The sequence below is a fragment of the Cervus canadensis genome, chromosome 27 (assembly GCF_019320065.1).
Source record: "Cervus canadensis isolate Bull #8, Minnesota chromosome 27, ASM1932006v1, whole genome shotgun sequence".
In the NCBI taxonomy this organism is placed as follows: Eukaryota; Metazoa; Chordata; class Mammalia; order Artiodactyla; family Cervidae; genus Cervus; species Cervus canadensis.
This window is the reverse complement of record NC_057412.1, coordinates 18,665,830-18,685,154: the sequence shown is the minus strand read 5'-3', so window position 1 is coordinate 18,685,154 and position 19,325 is coordinate 18,665,830. Positions and strand designations below refer to the sequence as shown.

The 19,325-nt window shown below is 37.4% G+C and overlaps 1 protein-coding gene across 3 annotated transcripts in view; it reads left to right on the top strand.

Annotated features, from left to right (window-relative positions):
* LOC122428683 overlaps nt 1-19,325 on the top strand; it is a 673,994-nt gene that overhangs the window by 400,419 nt on the left and 254,250 nt on the right. Inside the window, exon 11 of one of the 3 annotated variants that reach the window (XM_043448696.1) lies at nt 3,206-5,212. The exons of the other annotated variants lie outside the window; for them this stretch is intronic. Coding sequence (XP_043304631.1) covers nt 3,206-3,544 — 339 coding nt within the window. The 3' untranslated portion in view covers nt 3,545-5,212. Of the gene's footprint in view, nt 1-3,205; nt 5,213-19,325 lie in introns of those variants that run through there. 3 annotated transcript variants of the gene reach the window in all.

Genomic DNA, 19,325 nt, shown 5'->3' with positions numbered 1-19,325 from the left:
TTCAACAACAGCCGTTTATTTCTCATGGTTCTGGAGGCTGAGAAGTCCAAGATCAAGGTGCTGGCAGACTTAGTGTCTGATGAGGCCCTTTTACTAGTTTTCAGGCAGGTACCTTCGTTGTTTTCTCCCATGTGGCTGAGTGGTAAAGAGCCTACCTGTCAGTGCAAGAGACGTTCACTCCCTGGGTTGGGAAGATCCCCTGGAGGAGGAAATGGCAATGACTCCAGTATTCTTGCCTAGGAAATCTCATGGATGGAGGAACCTGGCGGGCTACAGTCCATGAGGTCACAGAGAGTCAGACGTGTACCTTCTTTCTGTGTCCTCATAAGGTGGGGGGGCTGATTCTTCCTCTTCTTATACATTAATCACATCCTCAGGGGCTAGATTCTCAGAACGTTTATTAAACCTGATTAGCTCACAGAAGCCCCGCACCAAAGGCCATCACAAGGCTATTAGGGCTTCAACATATAAATGAGGATGGAGTAGGTTGGATAAATATTCAACCTATGGCAAGAATTAAGAACATACTTTAAGTTTTCTACGGGTTTTCTATGTTTCTTCCAGTTTGACATTTATGTGAAAATCAGTGCTGAAGCTGAATACTTTTCCACTAAGTGACATGATATTCACATGGCTGGCCCGCTCTGGGTCTGATTCTAACGGAACACTTTTGTTTTTATCCATTTTTATATTGGGATTTCTAGTAACACATAATTTAAGCGAAGATTTCTATTATTCAAGTTAAATGAAGCAAACGTTTGAAAATCACTAGTGTTGTTGTTCAGTCACTCTGTCGTGTCTGAATCTGTGATCCCATGAACTGCAGCATACAAGGCTTCCCTGTCTTTTACTATCTCCTGGAGCTTGCTCAAGGTCATGACCTTCGAGTTGGTGATGCCATCCAACCATCTCATCCTCTGTCGTCTCCTTCTCCTCCTGCCTTCAATCTTTCCCAGCATCAGGGTCTTTTCCAGTGAGTCATCTCTGCAGAACTTAAAAGAAATAGATGATAGTGCCTCATCTGGGATCGATCTGGCCAGCTTTTCTATTCAAGACTGTGTGATCTTGGGGACATCTTAGAAGCTCTAGAAGCTTGTGTCTTTGCCTTTAACCAGGCTGTCTCCTAGAGATGCCTGAGGTAGAAATGTTTATACAATCCAAATGGAGCTAATGGAGTCTGCAGAGTGGGTATTTGTAAACCCTGGCATCTTAACCATTTCACCAGTCTTTTAGTTCTGTAAAGCAAATGACTGTGATGAAAATGAAGATGGGGACTGAGACTACCATCATTTATTATGTAGCCTGACACAGAATAGATGCTTAATAAACCTTTTGTGAATGAATTTAAAAATTAAAAAGTGCAGTGGCTGTAAAAGTAGAGAGTGGGGAATAAATATAGACTTCTGCACTTAAAATATCACTGAGAGTCGGTATTTCCAACAGACTAAGGGACCCTTTCCTGCTGTCTCATAGGTTCCTGTTCCAGGGCCATCACAGTTGCCAAGAGGTAAACAGGACTGTGTTTCCTTAGGTTTTGGCAGTGAAGAGAAGGATGTGTTTGGGGGAAATGGCCTTTAGGCAGAGCCCTTCTAGAGCTGTCGTAGAGGGGCTGCTCATCTGATTAAATGAATGGGAAAGAGCAACTACCTTGATAAACCAGGGCAGTGGGAGAAAGTTTGCACATACCTGGAAAATGTCTTAGACTATATTCAGTGTGCGTCAGGGACTTTTTCATCTAGCTGATAATTTTACTGCCGCACAGAGTGTAAGGTCTCAATGGAGATGTATCTGTTTTTTTGTGGGCCAGATGATGTGTCATAAGCCTTAGGGGTACTTCTTCTGAGAGAGTAATCGACCCTCTGGTCCTTCCCTAGGAGTAGAATCTCCTCTGAACTCTGATATTTGGTCTTCTGTCCTTTGTTTGGTGTTCTACCTCACTTGTAACTGAAAGAACGAGCATCTTCCTTAAGCCCCAGCCTCAGATTTCAACATGTATCCTAACTATTCCCCTTACTTCTTTGTCAATTGTGATGATTCAATATTCCAGGCAACCAAACCAGTTGTATTTTAAGCCCTTTCTGTGAAAACATCACATCAGATTAAGCTGAGGTCTGAGAAGTTGTGTTTTTAATTTTTTGAAGTAGCATAAGGCTTGAACCTCGTATTATGTCACATTCACCTTCTTGACAGTTTTATCAGCAACAGTTGACGTTATACCAGACATTACTAAATCATTCCTATCTTTGGCTGCATGTTGCGTGCGTGCTAAGTCTCTTCAGTCGAGCTTGACTCTTTGCAATGCCATGGACTGTAGGCTCCTCTGCCAATGGGGTTCTCCAGGCAAGAATACTGGAGTGGGTTGCCATGCTCTCCTCTTGGTTGCAAGCTATTCCTGTTTAATGTTACAATCTAAATTATCTTCCACTTTTCTCCTTTTATAAGTCCATATAAATGTTTTGGAATTAAGCTCATTATTTGTTAGGCATTTCAAATAAAACTCTCCCTTCCAAATAACAGCATATATCCACTGTACCACATTTTCATCTTTATATTTGCAGATTCCCATCAAAGTCTTCTAACAGACATGAGTCGTTGGCATCATCACCATCCACATTTTTTAGATAAGACAAAGGGGACACTAGGGATTTTGGACAGCTCATCCCATATTCTTCTGATAACAAATACTAGCTGTGGAAATCTAGGAGCCACCTGAATGTCACAAAATCAGAATCAGGGATTATATTCACATTTTTTAACCTTTATTTTATTGGAGCATCTGTGAAATATGAACTAACGAATGGCTCAAAATAGAGCTGAGCAAAGTGAAGATGAGGCTGTTCCTCTGCTCTAAAGAGCTTTCAGGTGTCCTGTCTTCGTTGTCTTCTCCTGGAACAAACTTCCCCTGATAACTGTCCAGCTCATTCTCACTTCCAAAGCACCAGTTCTGTCAGCACAAAGGAAAAAGAAGAAAAGATCTTTCAGTATAATTTTCTACACTGACTACCTGTCTTTTTCCATATTTAGACATAATTTGTGCTGCTAAATAGGGTTGCCCCCTAGCCATTTAGACTAAACTCTGAATTTCAAACGGATACGTGGTTTATAACTGCCATAAGCCATTAGTTCTGAGGATGAAGAGACTGGCTATTTTAAGTAGAAAAAAAAATTGGTAAACAGACAAGAAAACTTTCCCCTCTTTACTTAGTGCTCATGGACAAAACCTCAGGATGCTGCCATTTGCATTGCACGACTGTCCTGTCATAGCCTTCACCAGAGGAGCTTTCTGAGCTCGGGTGTGGATCAAGATTGGCATCCCAAGGCTGCAACCGCGGGGCCCGCAGATGGCGACCGGCCACCACCACCTCTGAGGAGCCCCGGCTTTGCGGGACTTGACTGCTTTCCATTCCTGCTCCTTAGTGGGTTTCCTCCTTCACCACCTCTGAGAAAGCCACAGTGTCCAAAAGAAGGAAGCAGGCCAGCGTCAACAGTCTGGGGCCTCCTCAGCCTCTCACCACTTTCCCTCCACCCTCCCCTCAATCTGTGAGTCAAGGATACAAAATTTAAAAAAATAATAATAATCCCACTAGATCAAGTTCTGCCTGTGCTTTTGGCTTTTCTATATGCTGTTACCTTTTTGGAGAAAGTAGTCCTTTGTATTATCCCATTTCCCCTTCTTGCGACCCTGCTTTTAAATTTAAATGTCCTTCCAGGTGGTGAACTAAAGCTATGTACAATACTATGTGTTAATCCAAGACTTCGTCTATCACACTGATATCTCGCCTTACTTCAGAGAAAGACAACCATTTGCTCATATAAAATACCTGAGTAGCAGTTAGCATTCTTTGTGATGGTTATATGCACATACATGATAGACATATGGGTGTGTATATACACACATCCACAAAAATGCATATATAAATGTATATGTGTGAGCACACACACACCACAATGCAAATATACAAGTTTATACTTGTTTTAGTTTTTGTTTGGTGAACAGCTATTTGAGCCTCCCCTCCCACAGTCTAACTGGTGCTAAAGTTTTTGATTCGGTGACAGAGTTGTAACAGCCTGCCCATTTTGTGCAGTTGTTGGTCCAGTTGTTGAGAAAATGGTACTATTCTGACTTCACCCTGGTGATTTGAAGGTGTAACAATAACTCAGCTATATTGTTTTATTTTGTTTATTTTGTATTACCTTAGAACTAGAAATTGGAAAGTTAAAAAGACTAAGAGATAATAAAGAGGGATGTAATAACAATTTCTGCATACATTAAGCTGTGAATACTTAGTATGGACAGACTGGATAACATAAAGCCAGGAAGTATGCCTTTAAAAAATGAAATAAATTTTAGAGGCAAAATCTGGCCTCTTCCACCTATTAGGAAGACGTCAGGAATTAAAAGTATCTTGAACTTGTTTATTTTTTATTATGTAGTGTATTTTTCTGTTTTTATTTTAAAATTTTACATAGAAGCTTTCTTTTAAATTGGAGGAGAATTGCTTTACAATTTTGTGCTGGTTTCTGCTGTATATCAATGTGAATTAGTCATAATTATATATATATATGTATGTATATATATATATATATCTCCCCTCTGTCTTGAGCCTCCTACACCACTCTAATTCCAATCCTCCAAGTTGTCACAAAACACCAGACTGTGCTCCCTTTTTTATAGTTCAGATATAGCCTAAAAAGGTTGCAGTAAATCTGAAAACAAAGAATATAATTCTAAAATAAATACTGAGAGAAATATTGAATAAATGCACAGATCTTAGTGGTGTTAACAACAGGAAATGTTTTAGTGGATGCTATATTTTAAGGTAATGCTATTATAATTATAGGTAATATAATTATAACTCTAGGTAATATTATTAGGCTTTGGAAGTACCAAGATGACTAAAATATTGTTCTAACCCTGAGGAGGCTCAAATTCTGGTTTAGGAGAAAGAGAAATAAATAATTACAATCCAGACATATGACCCAAATTCTTGAACATATTGTGCAAGAGCTATTAACTAGCTTGGGGAAGCTGCAGAATTCTTTCCAGAAAGGAGTTATACTGATCCTTCCTATGTGTGGCAGGAGGAGCCTGGGCAACATCAGAAGAAGACTTTCCTTCCTTTAGATGCCAAAATTCAAGATTTTCTTAACCAGACTCTTAGGAATGCAGCTCAAAACAGCTGTTTTTGCTTCTGCCTCCAATTCTTGATTACTAATTTTAAATACTTTTCCTAAAATATCACTGTTCTTTCAGCTCTTATATATTATTTCTCTTGGATTCTTCTATTTTTCTCTATCCATTAGACACAAAAAATAATAGCTTATAAAATAATAATTTATTATTGAAAAACGCTTCAGAGATTTTAATAGTTCTGTATGTCTTCTATCTTTGTATTTTTGTTTTCTATTCATTTTTAGGGTGATTCATTTTATGTGTATCCTAGAGAATGTGTGCTTTAATTCCCCCAACCTTATTAATGAAAATTGTCCTTAGTAATACTGCTTGCTGAAGACATACTTTTGTTGAATCACTATTGAATTAGAAGTTCTCCTGGAACATGTTTCATACTTATCCAGGAATACCATTTGTAATGCCAGCATCAGTAGGAATTTATTTATTTTTTACTTTTTCCAAATGCTCAGAACCCCGGTATAGAAAATGTCACTGAGATGGATTTGTATGCCAAAAAAAAAAAAAAATGTTGAAAAAAATATAATGGAAGACATTAAAGTTTTCTAAATAGTCAAATTAAACATACATGAACCTTCTTTGATTACAACTAATTTAAAACTGCATACCCTTTGTGTGGTCTTCCCTGGTGGATCAGTGGTAAAGAATCTTGCCTGCAATGTAGAAGACATGGGTTCTATCCCTGGGTCAGGATGATCCCCTGAAGAAGGATATAGAAACCCACTCCAGTATTCTTGCCTGGGAAATCCCATGGACAGAGGAGCCTGGTGAGCTACAGTCCATGGGGTTGCCAAGAGTCCAATACGAGTTAGCGACTAAACAACAATCCTCTGTGTAGTTCTAATTTTACTACTAATTCATCCATTTAGAATATTGATGAAACATTTAGCTAGGAGCTGCTAACACACACACACAAACACATATACACACAGCATTATTTCCTACATATCTATATGAAACCTAGTTTCATTTTCTGGTTTCTGTGTTCCCAGATGGTCCTCTTTCTCTGCCTAATGCTAGTTCTTGTCCTATGGCAATTTCCAATGAACTGACCATTTGCTTGCATAAAAGTTGATGAATTTGACATATTAATTACAGAACAGTCTCAGTGCAGTTACTTAAAACACATTAATTGAACTTTGGTTTGTTTCATGTCTTTGATTCCTATTAACTACTGGAAAAAATCCATTTATGTGCAATTTAAAGAGGACTGTCTCTTTTTCAGAGCTACTAACTAACTTTTTATAGCATCTGTTGGAGCCATGAGGCAGAAGTGATAACAGACTTGAGAGGGCATACTTCATAACTGCCTTGAAAATTAGAGGAAAGATTCCTCTGTGAACTAAGTGAAAAATCTTCCCCCATTACTAAGGAGATAATCACGGAATAAATGGTCTCTACATGTAGAATATTGATGTCCATATCAATGTGTATTCAACTAGTTTAACTTTTGAAAAATCTAACCTGACTATAAGTTTTACCCTCTGAATTTTTATTGAAATACTCTCAATTAGATATTAGCTGTCAAAAATGGCAATACAAATATTAGCTTAATACAATTCAGGCACTGTTGTAAATATTTTATACCTAAGAATATAATATAGAAAACAAATGATACCTAGTCAAGTGTTCTAAGTGTGTTGTGCTAAGTAATTTGATTCATCAAAAATAATATTTTAAAATTTTCATCTTTAAAACTGAATTTTTATTGTTGTTAAACAATCCTAATTTGGGGGAGTAACTGTTGATTAATTGTGTGTGCTGTGTGTGTGCTCACTGTGTGACTCTTTGTGACCCTGAGCACTCTAGCCTGCCAGGCTCTTCTGTCCATGGGATTTCCTAGGCAAGAATACTGGAGTGGGTTGCCATTTCCTTCTTCAGGGGATCTTCCTGATCCAGGGATCGAACCCACATCTCCTTCATCTCCTGCATTTGCAGGCAGATTCTTTAACACTGAGCCCTTTAGTTTAAAAACTAAACTATAGTTTCTAAGCTGAAATCAGTGTCTCAGAGGACATGGCTATCCTTTGCTGCTAACCGTTTCTTTTCTAAAACCATGCCCAATTCTGTAACTAAGGACCCTTCTCTTTAAAAAAAAAAAAAAAAATTGCTACAAGATGGAGTTCTTAAAGTGGAGTGAATTGCAGTACTCCGTGCGTGATTGCTGTCATGTCTTAAACAAGAGACATTAAAAGAAATAAATGCCAGGTGGTCTCATGAGGACATTTGGAGTTACACTTTTGAACCTTTGGCACCCATGTGACAAAGAGGCTCATTGCTTTGATGTTGTTTCAACATGAAAAAATCCACAGTTTTATTGTTTGCAAATGTTAGCCTCTTCCCCAAATACTCATTTTCTCTAATTATGGTGAATTCTTCCACAGTATTATAATCCTTTTATATATTGCAAATTAAAATTTAGTGTTTTTAGGATAATGCTGTTGAACAGTATAGTAGTGGAGAAATTTTGAAAGGCTCTTTTTAATTTTTTCCCCTGAATCAAGACTTTGGCTACAGAGAATTTAAAACATTTGGTTAGGAGAAAGTTATTAGTAGTAATGTGTATGTGCGTGCTAAGTTGCTTCAGTTGTGTCCAACTCTTTGTGCCACTATGGACTATAAGCCTCCAGGCTCCTCTGTCCATGGGATTCTCCAGGCATCAATACTAGAGTGGGTTGCCATGCCCTCCTCCAGGGGATCTTCCTAACCCGGGGATTGAACCTGTGTCCCTTACATCTCCTGCATTGGCAGGCAGGTTCTTTACCACTAGTGCCACCTGGGAAGCCCTAAGAGTTATGTATACTCATACTTTGTTCATATAGTGCTTTTTAAGATAAATTTGTAGTTTACCTTTACTAAATATATTTATTTTCAGGGATATACTTTCACTGAGGGTTTTGATTCCAGTTATCTGAAAAAATATTTATACAAGGTATAGATGGTATTTTAATTAATTTATATTAAGATAGTCTTTATAAAATGTTTCCTAAATAATTTATTTTAAAAGTACACATTTTAAGACAACTTGTGGAAAATATTGCTAATAATGCAATCTACAAGGGGTTAATTTCCAAAATATACAAACAGTTCATACATTTCAATGTCAAAAAACAAGCAACCCAATCATAAAATGGGCAGAAGCCCTAAATAAACATTTTGCTGAAGACTTATAGATGGCCAGTGGGCACAGGAAAAGATGCTAAGCATTGCTAATTGTTGTTGTTGTTTAGTCGTTAAGTTGTGTCTGACTTTTGCAGCCCCATGTAGTGTAGCCTGCTAGGCTTCTCCGTCCTTGGGTTTTCCCAGTCAAGAATGCTGGAGTGGGTTTCCAGTTCGCTCTCCAGGCGACTTTCTTGACCCAGGGACTGAACCTGCATTTCTTGCACTGGCAGGTGATTCTTTACCATCAAGCCACCAGGGTAGCCCCTCACTATTTATTAGAGAAATCAAATCAGAACTACAATGAGCTATCACCTCATTCTAGTTGGAAGGGCCATCATCAAGAAGTCTACAAATAATTAATCCTGGAGAGGGTATAGAGAAAAGCAAAGCTTCCTACATTATTGATGAGAATGTAAATTGGCGTAGCCAATATGAAGAACAGTAGGGAGTTTCCTTAAAAAATAAAAATAGATTTGTCGTATGATCCAACAATACCACTGCTGGGAATATAGCCATAAAACCTGAAAGCTCAAAGATGGAGAGTTATATGTACCCCAATTTAAATAGCAGTGCTATTTACAATAGCCACGACTTGGAAGCAAAGTAAGTGTCCATTAATGGAAGAAAGGATAAAGAAGATATGGTATATGCATATAATGGCATATTACATAAAATATTGCCATTTGAAGCAACTTGGATGCACCTAGAGATTATTATACTAAATGCAATAAATTAAACAGAATAAGACAAATGTTGTCTGATATTACTTATATGTGGAATCTAAAATGTGATACAAATGAACTTATTTACAAAATATAAATAGACCTACAAACATGAAAAACAGGTATATGGTTTCCAAAGGGGAGAGGGGAATAAATGAGGAATTTGGGATTAACATATACACACAATGTACATAAAATAAAGCAACAAGTACCTACTGTATAATTTAGGGAACTCTATTCAGTATCTCGTAATAACCTGTAATGGAAAATAGCCTGAGAAAGACTATATATATATAACCAATCACTTTGCTGTACACTTAAAACTAACACAGAATTGTAAATCACACTATTGCTTGCTCAGTTACCTGGTTGTGTCTGACTCTTTGTGACCCCGTGAACTGCAGTATGCCAGGCCTCCCTGTCCATCACCGTCTCCTGCAGTTTGCCCAAGTTCATGTTCCTTACATCAGTAATGCCACCCAGCCATTGCTCCTCTAACACACTTTTCTCCTTTTGGCCTCAATCTTTCCCAGCCTCAGGGACTTTTCCAATGAGTTGGCTGTGCTCATTAGATGACCAAAATACTGAAGCTTCAGCTTCAGCATCAGTCCTTCCAGTGTTGGATCTCCCTTAAGATTGACTGGTTTGATCTCCTTCTGTCCAAGGGACTTTCAGGAGTCTTCTTGGCACCACAGTTCAAAGGCATCAATTATTTGGTGTTCTGCCTTCTTTATGGTCCAGCTCTCACAGCCGTAAGTGACCACTGGGAAGACCATAGCCTTGACTATATGGACCTTTGTCAGCAGAGTAATGTCTCTGCTTTTCAACACACTATCTAGATTTGTCAATCACACTATACATCATTTTTTTTTAAATCATAAAATAATTCATATTGTAAATGGGTAACTGGTGAGAGTTTGAAGCAAAAGCAAATTGTAAGTGATTTTTTGGGGAGGTTAGCCTAGGCGAATAAGTATATAGCTGCTAAAACTTTATTTATTTATTTTTTCTCTTCATATATTAGAACTGAATTTTTTTCCATTTATTTTTATTAGTTGGAGGCTAATTACTTTACAATATTGTAGTGGTTTTTGCCATACATTGACATGAATCAGCCATGGATTTACATGTGTTCCCCATCCCGATCCCCCTCCCACCTCCCTCTCCACCCGATCCCTCTGGGTCTTCCCAGTGCACCAGGCCCGAGCACTTGTCTCATGCATCCAACCTGGGCTGGTGATCTGTTTCACACTTGATAATATACATGTTTCATGCTATTCTCTCAGATCATCCCACCCTCCCTTATCCACAGAGTCCAAAAGTCTGTTCTGTACATCTGTGTCTCTTTTTCTGTTTTGCATATAGGGTTATCATTACCATCTTTTAAATTCCATATATATGTGTTAGTATACTGTATTGGTCTTTATCTTTCTGGCTTACTTCACTCTGTATAATGGGCTCCAGTTTCATCCATCTCATTAGAACTGATTCAAATGAATTCTTTTTAATGGCTGAGTAATATTCCATGGTGTATATGTACACAGCTTCTTATCCATTCGTCTGCTGATGGGCATCTAGGTTGCTTCCATGTCCTGGCTATTATAAACAGTGCTGTGATGAACATTGGGGTTCACGTGTCTCTTTCAGATCTGGTTTCCTCGGTGTGTATGCCCAGGAGTGGGATTGCTGGGTCATATGGCAGTTCTATTTCCAGTTTTTTAAGGAATCTCCACACTGTTCTCCATAGTGACTGTACTAGTTTGCATTCCCACCAACAGTGTAAACAAAGACAGAAATATAGACCAATGGAACAGAATAGAAAGCCCAGAGATAAATCCACGTACCTACAGACACCTTATCTTCGACAAAGGAGGCAAGAATATACAATGGAAAAAAGACAACCTCTTTAACAAATGGTGCTGGGAAAACTGGTCAACCACTTGTAAAAGAATGAAACTAGAACACTTTTTAACACCATACACAAAAATAAACTCAAAATGGATTAAAGATCTAAACGTAAGACCAGAAACTATAAAAGTCCTAGAAGAGAACATAGGCAAAACACTCCCCGACATAAATCACAGCATGATCCTCTATGACCCACCTCCAAGAATATTGGAAATAAAAGCAAAACTAAACAAATGGGACCTAATTAAACTTAAAAGCTTTTGCACAACAAAGGAAACTATAAGCAAGGTGAAAAGACAGCCTTCAGAATGGGAGAAAATAATAGCAAAGGAAGAAACAGACAAAGGATTAATCTCAAAAATATACAAGCAACTCCTGAAGCTCAATTCCAGAAAAATAAATGACCCAATCAAAAAATGGGCCAAAGATCTAAACAGACATTTCTCCAAAGAAGACATACAAATGGCTAACAAACACATGAAAAGATGCTCAACATCATTCATTATCAGAGAAATGCAAATCAAAACCTCAATGAGGTACCATTACACGCCAGTCAGGATGGCTGCTATCCAAAAGTCTACAAGCAATAAATGCTGGAGAGGGTGTGGAGAAAAGGCAACCCCCTTAGGCTGCTAAAACTTTAAATAAATGCAAATTTTAAAGTAAAGGACTCCTTTTCCATCATAAAAATAAATGTCAAAGGATAGATAATTTGCTTTCTCAGGAACTTCTCCCCTGTCCCGTTCCCCGCCCCCCACCCCGCCTCAAAATAGATGGATCAGCATACACTGAAGAAAACAAATTCCTCTGTGTTCCAACAAATAGTTAGTATGTAGCTAAAAATTGTTTGGGGGGCTTCCCAGGTGGCTCAGTGGTAAAGAATTCAGGTGCCAATGTGAGGAGACACAGGAGACTCAGTTTCAATCCCTGGCTTGGGAAGATCCCCTGGAGGAGGAAATGGCAACCCACTCCAGTATTCTTGCCTGGGAAATCCTATGGACAGAGGAGCCTTGCAGGCTATAGCCCATGGGTTGCAAAGAATTGGACATGATTGAGCATGCACAGAGAGGTTGTTTTTATTGAAATTGTTTAAAATGTGAGATTACAAATGCTACCTTTCTGATTAGGACAAGAACAGGGGCTTTTGGTATCAAAACAAGTTTTTCTAAGTTGTATTCTGCTTAGAACAGTTTTTATCTAGGACAGATTTATTATTCTTTCTGGAATACAAACATGTGATCTAAAATTTGACATTATCTTCTAACTTCACCTTTCTCTCCCAAAGTACCCTCTCAGCTGTTCATGACACAGGTAGCTTCCAAATGATTATTTATTCATAAGGTCTCACAAAGCTTTTTACTGTTTTACCATTAAGTATTTACACATGGGTTTCCCTAGTGGCTCAGCTGGTAAAGAATCTGCCTCCAATGTGGGAGACCTGGGTTTGATCCCTGGATTGGGAAGATCCCCTGAAGAAGGGAATGGCAAACCAGTGCAGTATTTTGGCCTGGAGAATTCCATGGACTTGTATAGTCCATGGGGTTGCAGGGAGTCAGACACAACTGAGTGGCTTTCACTATCACTATTTACACATTGAGCCTATTCTAAAACTTGTGGTTGGGAAGCACTTTTAATAATATGTATCTGATTGTCTGCAGTCCATGGGTTCACAGAGATTCAGACACAACTAATTGATAACACATGCAATTAAAGTTACATAAACATAAGCATTGTAGTCTTTTTCATTTTCTTATTTTTTCTCATTATTTATTGAGTGCCTTCCATTATTAGGAAGATTTTGGATTTAATTGGTAGAAGCATGTTTTGGAATTAAAGGGGGAAAAAAGGTAGCTATTTTATGATGATTGTGATGTCATTCCAAAAACAAGTACATTAAACATCATTATTTCAAGTAGCTATATGTTCTTTCTATTTGAGGACTAAACTTCACAAATTCTTCTAGTGGACAAAGTAGTATGTCTCCGATATGATTATTCATCACTTAATGTGTCATATATCATTTTAATTTCAATTTTAATTACTGTAGGGATTTTTAATGGTAGTTAAAAAAAATCAAAATGTCCTTAGGGTTCTAATATTTAAACATGTTTAAACTATACTGTAGACTATAGACATCCCAGGTACTGACTCATCAGTCTTCTGAAAGTCTCAGCCTAAAATGGAAGACACTCAAATGCACCAACGCATAAACTAAGCACTACTGTGAAAATTCCTTGATAAGCCTAATCCTAGTTTATAAACTTGAATTCCAAATTTTGAGCAAACCTTAGAATATGATTTGAGACAGGGTAATACTGATCATCTTTCTTTGAAGACTTCAGTTTTGTTCTTCTTTCCTTCTGTGTTTTGCTGTTTTGTTCTTCCGTCCCTTCATGTTTCTTTTTTTCTTTCTTTTCTTTCGTTTTATGTTTTAATTGTTGACTTTTCAAGTAGTATCCCAAGGAATTGTGTGAAATTATTCTGTATTTTTTTTCCATTTGTTTTGTTTTTCAGTAGGTCTTTCTTCACTAGTGTAACATTTTGATTGTTTGACTTGAACTTTTTCATATTGAAAGTGGACTCAAATGCAATATGTTAAAGATATAAAATTAAACTTGCATTAAGTGAAATTATATGTGTGTATAATACATTTTTAAAATGCCATAAAACTTAATATAGCTTTATTCATTCTGCAGTAGCCTTTAAAATGCATTCTTTAATTTAAAAGAGAAAAATTTAAACATGCTGAATAAAATGCTAAGCATCTTAAAATCTTAAAATGTCTAAATAGTTGGCACTTAATACTTTAATAATATTCAAGATGTTTTATATATTTTAAGTTGCAGTGTGTGCATGTGAGTGTGCGCATGTGTGCTCAGTTGCTCTGATTTTTGCAACCCTATGGACTGTAGCTCACTAGGCTCCTCTGTCCATGGAATTTTCCCAGGGAAAAATACTGGGGTGGGTTGGCAACTCCTGCTCCAGGGGATCTCCCAACACAGAGATCCAACCCATGTCTCTTGTGTCTTCTGAATTGTCAGGCAGATTCTTTATGACTTACCACTGGGAAGCCTCTAAGTTCCCATAACTCTTCTCAAATTAGCCATTATTAAAAAGTAACCTTTGTATTAGTTTCTCTTTTATACTTTGGTATGAAATTTTCACTACTGATAAATGTTTTACCATTTTAATTTGATTTCTGTCTTAAAAAATCTGAAATTTTTTAATGATATGATCATCACACATAAATTTAGCTTATCTATACTTATTAAACACTAAATTATAATGAAAAATTAGAAATAACCAAAATGTTGGACATTGAAATCTTGCTGAAATAGATTAAGGTATCATGAAAATATTAGTGATGTTGTCTGTCATGTTCCTTAACTTTTTGACATATTGATATATGAAGGTTGATATATGAAAAAAAATGTCTTTGAAAATTTGTTCAAAGGACAGTGCATTCATAATATTGATTTGTACATTTTGTATTAATGTAACTTTTCTTTCAACTTTGAAATTAGTTCTCTTTGTGATACTCTAAATGACATATGAATGTAGAGTAAGTGCTTACTATGTTCATCTCTTTTATTTGTTACCTTAGTGTCATCCTAAAGAGCTAATTTGGCTTCTCTGGTGGCTTTCAGTTCAGTTCAGTCTCTCAGTGGTGTCCAACTCTTTTTGACCCCATGGACTACAGCATGCCAGGCTTCTCTGTCCATCACCAACTCCCGGAGTTTACTCAAACTCATGTCCATTGAGTCAGTGATGCCATCAAACCATCTCATCCTCTGTTGTCTCCTTCCCTCCTGCCTTCAATACTTCCCAGCATCAGGGTCTTTTCAAATGAGTCAGTTCTTTGTATCAGGTGGCCAAAGTTTTGGAGTTTCAGCTTCAGCATCAGTCCTTCCAATGAATATTCAGGACTGATTTTCTTTAGGATGGACTGGTTGGATCTCCTTGCAGTCCAAGGGACTCTCAAGAGTCTTTTCCAACACCACATTTTACAATCATCAATTATTCAGTGCTCTAATGGTGAAGAACCTGCCTGCCAACGCAGGAGACACAAGAGAAGCAAGTTCAATCCATAGGTTGGGAAGATCCCCTGCAGGAGGGCACAGCGACCCACTCCAGTCTTCTTGCCTGGCTAATCCCATGGACAGAGGAACCTGGTGTGCTGCAGTCCATGGGGTCACAAAAGAGTCTGACATGAGTAAACCACTAAACAACAACAACAAATTGCCAAATATTCTATCTCTGCTCATCAGCATTTAATTATTGTTGTTGAACTGTTAAAGGATTTTGAGAAGATCATTATTTGACAAAGTACACCCATGGCAGATTGATCTGTGTTCATAGAAGATATTCATTTTTTTTATGATGGTGCTATTTCACTTGTTTAATTTATTGAGCAACTATCATGTGCTGGGTACTTTCCTGGGAGCTGGCAGTTCATGTCTTCTGCATTGAAGGTGGAGTCTTTACCGTCTGAGCCACCAAGGAAGTTTTCTAAATAATATTTATCTAAAAATTCCAGGATTTTGAAATAAAGTATTACTACATGCCAGCCATCAAACTGTTTTTGGAAGCTTTTTAAATTTATTATGAAATAATATTTCTCATGTGTTTGTTTGGCATCCTGGATAGTGAAGATTAACTAAAATGGTGAGAAAAAAAAGAAAATGTGAAATAGCAACCTCGAGAGAGTTGAAGTGACATTAGATACATTCTTCTTAGAAGCAGGAACAATCAAATCCAGCTTTGCCTCAAGATTCAGATAATTCTAAAATATTTAACTTTCTAAATAGAGGAGGTTATCCCAATTAAGTAAATTATAATTTGTATGGGAGGACCTGATTATAGGAAAAAGATTGCTTTAAAAAAAAAAACTAATAAATTCCCCCAAACAACAATTATATTAAAATATACATTATACTTTTTTGAAGGGTATATAGTGTCTGCTGTATGTTTGGCAATCCTGATCAACCATTTGAGAAAAGATAATCTTAATTTTTGTTAATTAAGGTGACTATAAATCAAAAATAATTGTGATTAGGTAAGTAGCCTAATTAAAGCACAAAAAGTCCCTTGATTAATGTATGTCTGATGAAGAAATATAATGGCAGATATGAAAAACAGCTTTAATTTCAAACCCTTCTGCAACCACAAAATACTTAGTTCTCAAACAATCTGATGAATATAAATTGACATTGTGAAATGACATAGTGTTTTTGGTCAAGGATCATTCTTTCTGCTGCAGAAGGAAATGGCAACCCACTCCAGTATTTTTGCCTGGAGAATTCCATGGACAGAGGAGCCTGGTGAGCTATAGTCCATGGGGTAGCAAAGAGTTGAACAGGGCTGAGTGACTGAGCAGGCATGCATCCTTTCTGCTAATCCAGAACCTAATGCCAGATATTCATATGCTTTCACTTCTCAAGCTACAGAACCTGTATAGAAATTTTGACTCTTCTCAAGATCCAAATATTTGAAGTTACTAAACAGTACCAAAGTATTGATGTTATATACTTATATTTTATGGGTGTAACATGTTATGGCTGCCTCTAATAGGACCTAGAGATCCGTGAAGTAATATTGATCTTCAAATAAATTTGACTGTCATTTTTACCAGCAAAATGAGTGTATGTGGGAAAAGAAGAGAACTGTACCTCAGGACCAGCAATGTATGGTGAACTATAGGCAGGTCTGGAGAACAGAGGAAGGAGGCTTGCTTTTGTAGAGGAAAGGTAAATTGAGGAGGCTGTGGTGGTTCTTCATTGGCTGTAGGTGGGGGCCAGTTTGCTGTTCTGGGTCAGGAAATCTTTCTTCCTGCTGGAATCTGCAGGCTGGGGTTAATTATATGCATGGCAGCACCCTTTTCAGGGCTTCCAGGCTCCAATTTGAATGAAATTTGTTTATTTTCACAGTGCATGTGTCTGCATGCTCAGTTGCTCAGTCATGTCCAGTTCTTTGCAACCCCATAGACTGTAGCCCATCAGGCTTCTCTGTGGAATTTTCCAGGCAAGCATACTGGAGTGGGTTGCCATTTCCTTCTCCAGGAGATCTTCCTAACCCAGGGATTGAACCCATGTCTCTTGTGTCTCCTTCATTAGCAGGGGGACTCTTTACCACTAACACCACCTGGGAAACCCTTCATAGTACATAAATATTTCCAAATTGCTACTAGAGTTCTTATATTTTAATTTCTTTTGAAATTTATTAGTGGTTTATGCTCCTGATTTCTGTCGCAGTCTTTCTTTGATTTTAGTATCAACATATCATTGAAATGACCATTTCAAATGATGTAACCATAAGGTCAATGAAATTCAGAGTTCCCATTATAAATTAGCTTTCCTCCAAAGAAGAAAGGACATCTGTTCATGATTTTTCCCAACTAATTTCTATTTTAAAAGAAATGACATTTCCCAAGGAAAGAAAATTTCCAATAAATGGTATTACCTTAAAAGTGGAAATTACAGTAAACTACAGGCATCTGAAATCAAACTAATTTGGGAAAAAAACTCATCTTTCCTCATAGACATATCATTAAGTCATTCTGTCTAAAGTACCATAGGCTTGAAATTAGGTAAAGCAGAGATGCCTCTGGTACAGTTTTCAAATGTGGAACACTTCTATTCTAGATTTCTATTGGATTTGTATAACAACACACCTTATCTCCCTCTTTTTATTTATTTATTTTTTTTGTTGACAAAGTAATGTCTCTCCTTTTTATTATTTTTTTCCATTTATTTTCATTAGTTGGAGGCTAATTACTTTACAACATTGTAGTGGTTTTTGTCATACATTGACATGAATCAGCCATGGATTTACATGTGTTCCCCATCCCGATCCCCACTCCCACCTCCCTCTCTACCCTATCCCTCTGGGTCTTCCCAGTGCACCAGGCCCAAGCACTTGTCTCATGCATCCAACCTGGGCTGGTGATCTGTTTCACCCTAGATAATATACATGTTTCAATGCTATTCTCTTGAAACATCCCACCCTTGCCTTTTCCCACAGAGTCTAAAAGTCTGTTCTTTATATCTGTGTCTCTTTTTCTGTTTTGCATATAGAGTTATCGTTACCATCTTTCTAAATTCCATATATATGTGTTAGTATACTGTAATGGTCTTTATCTTTCTGGCTTACTTCACTCTGTATAATGGGCTCCAGTTTCATCCATCTCATTAGGACTGATTCAAATGAATTCTTTTTAATGGCTGAGTAATATTCCATGGTGTATATGTACCACAGCTTCCTTATCCATTCATCTGCTGATGGGCATCTAGGTTGCTTCCATGTCCTGGCTATTATAAACAGAGCTGCGATGAACATTGGGGTGCACGTGTCTCTTTCAGATCTGGTTTCCTCGGTGTGTATGCCCAGAAGTGGATTGCTGGGTCATATGGCAGTTCTATTTCCAGTTTTTTAAGGAATCTCCACACTGTTCTCCATAGTGGCTGTACTAGTTTGCATTCCCACCAACAGTGTAAGAGGGTTCCCTTTTCTCCACACCCTCTCCAGCATTTATTGCTTGTAGACTTTTGGATAGCAGCCATCCTGACTGGCGTGTAATGGTACCTCATTGTGGTTTTGATTTGCATTTCTCTGATAATGAGTGATGTTGAGCATCTTTTCATGTGTTTGTTAGCCATCTGTATGTCTTCTTTGGAGAAATGTCACACTTCTGAATAACCAACAAATCATAGAAGAAATCAAAAAAGAAATTAAAATATGCATAGAAATGAATGAAAATGAAAACACAACAACCCAAAATCTATGGGACACTGTAAAAGCAGTGCTAAGGGGAAGGTTCATAGCATTACAGGCTTACCTCAAGAAACAAGAAAAAAGTCAAATAAATAACCTAACTCTACACCTAAAGCAATTAGAGAAGGAAGAAATGAAGAACCCCAGGGTTAGTAGAAGGAAAGAAATCTTAAAAATCAGGGCAGAAATAAATGCAAAAGAACTAAAGAGACCATAGCAAAAAATCAACAAAGCTAAAAGCTCGTGTTTTGAAAAAATAAACAAAATTGACAAACCATTAGCAAGACTCATTAAGAAGCAAAGAGAGAAGAACCAAATTAACAAAATTAGAAATGAAAATGGAGAGATCACAACAGACAACACTGAAATACAAAGGATCATAAAAGACTACTACCAGCAGCTCTATGCCAATAAAATGGGCAACTTGGATGAAATGGACAAATTCTTAGAAAAGTAAAAACTTCCAAAACTGAACCAGAAGAATAGAAGTCTTAACAGACCCATCACAAGCAAGGGAAATCAAAACTGTAATCAGAAATCTTCAGCAAACAAAAGCCCAGGACCAGACAGCT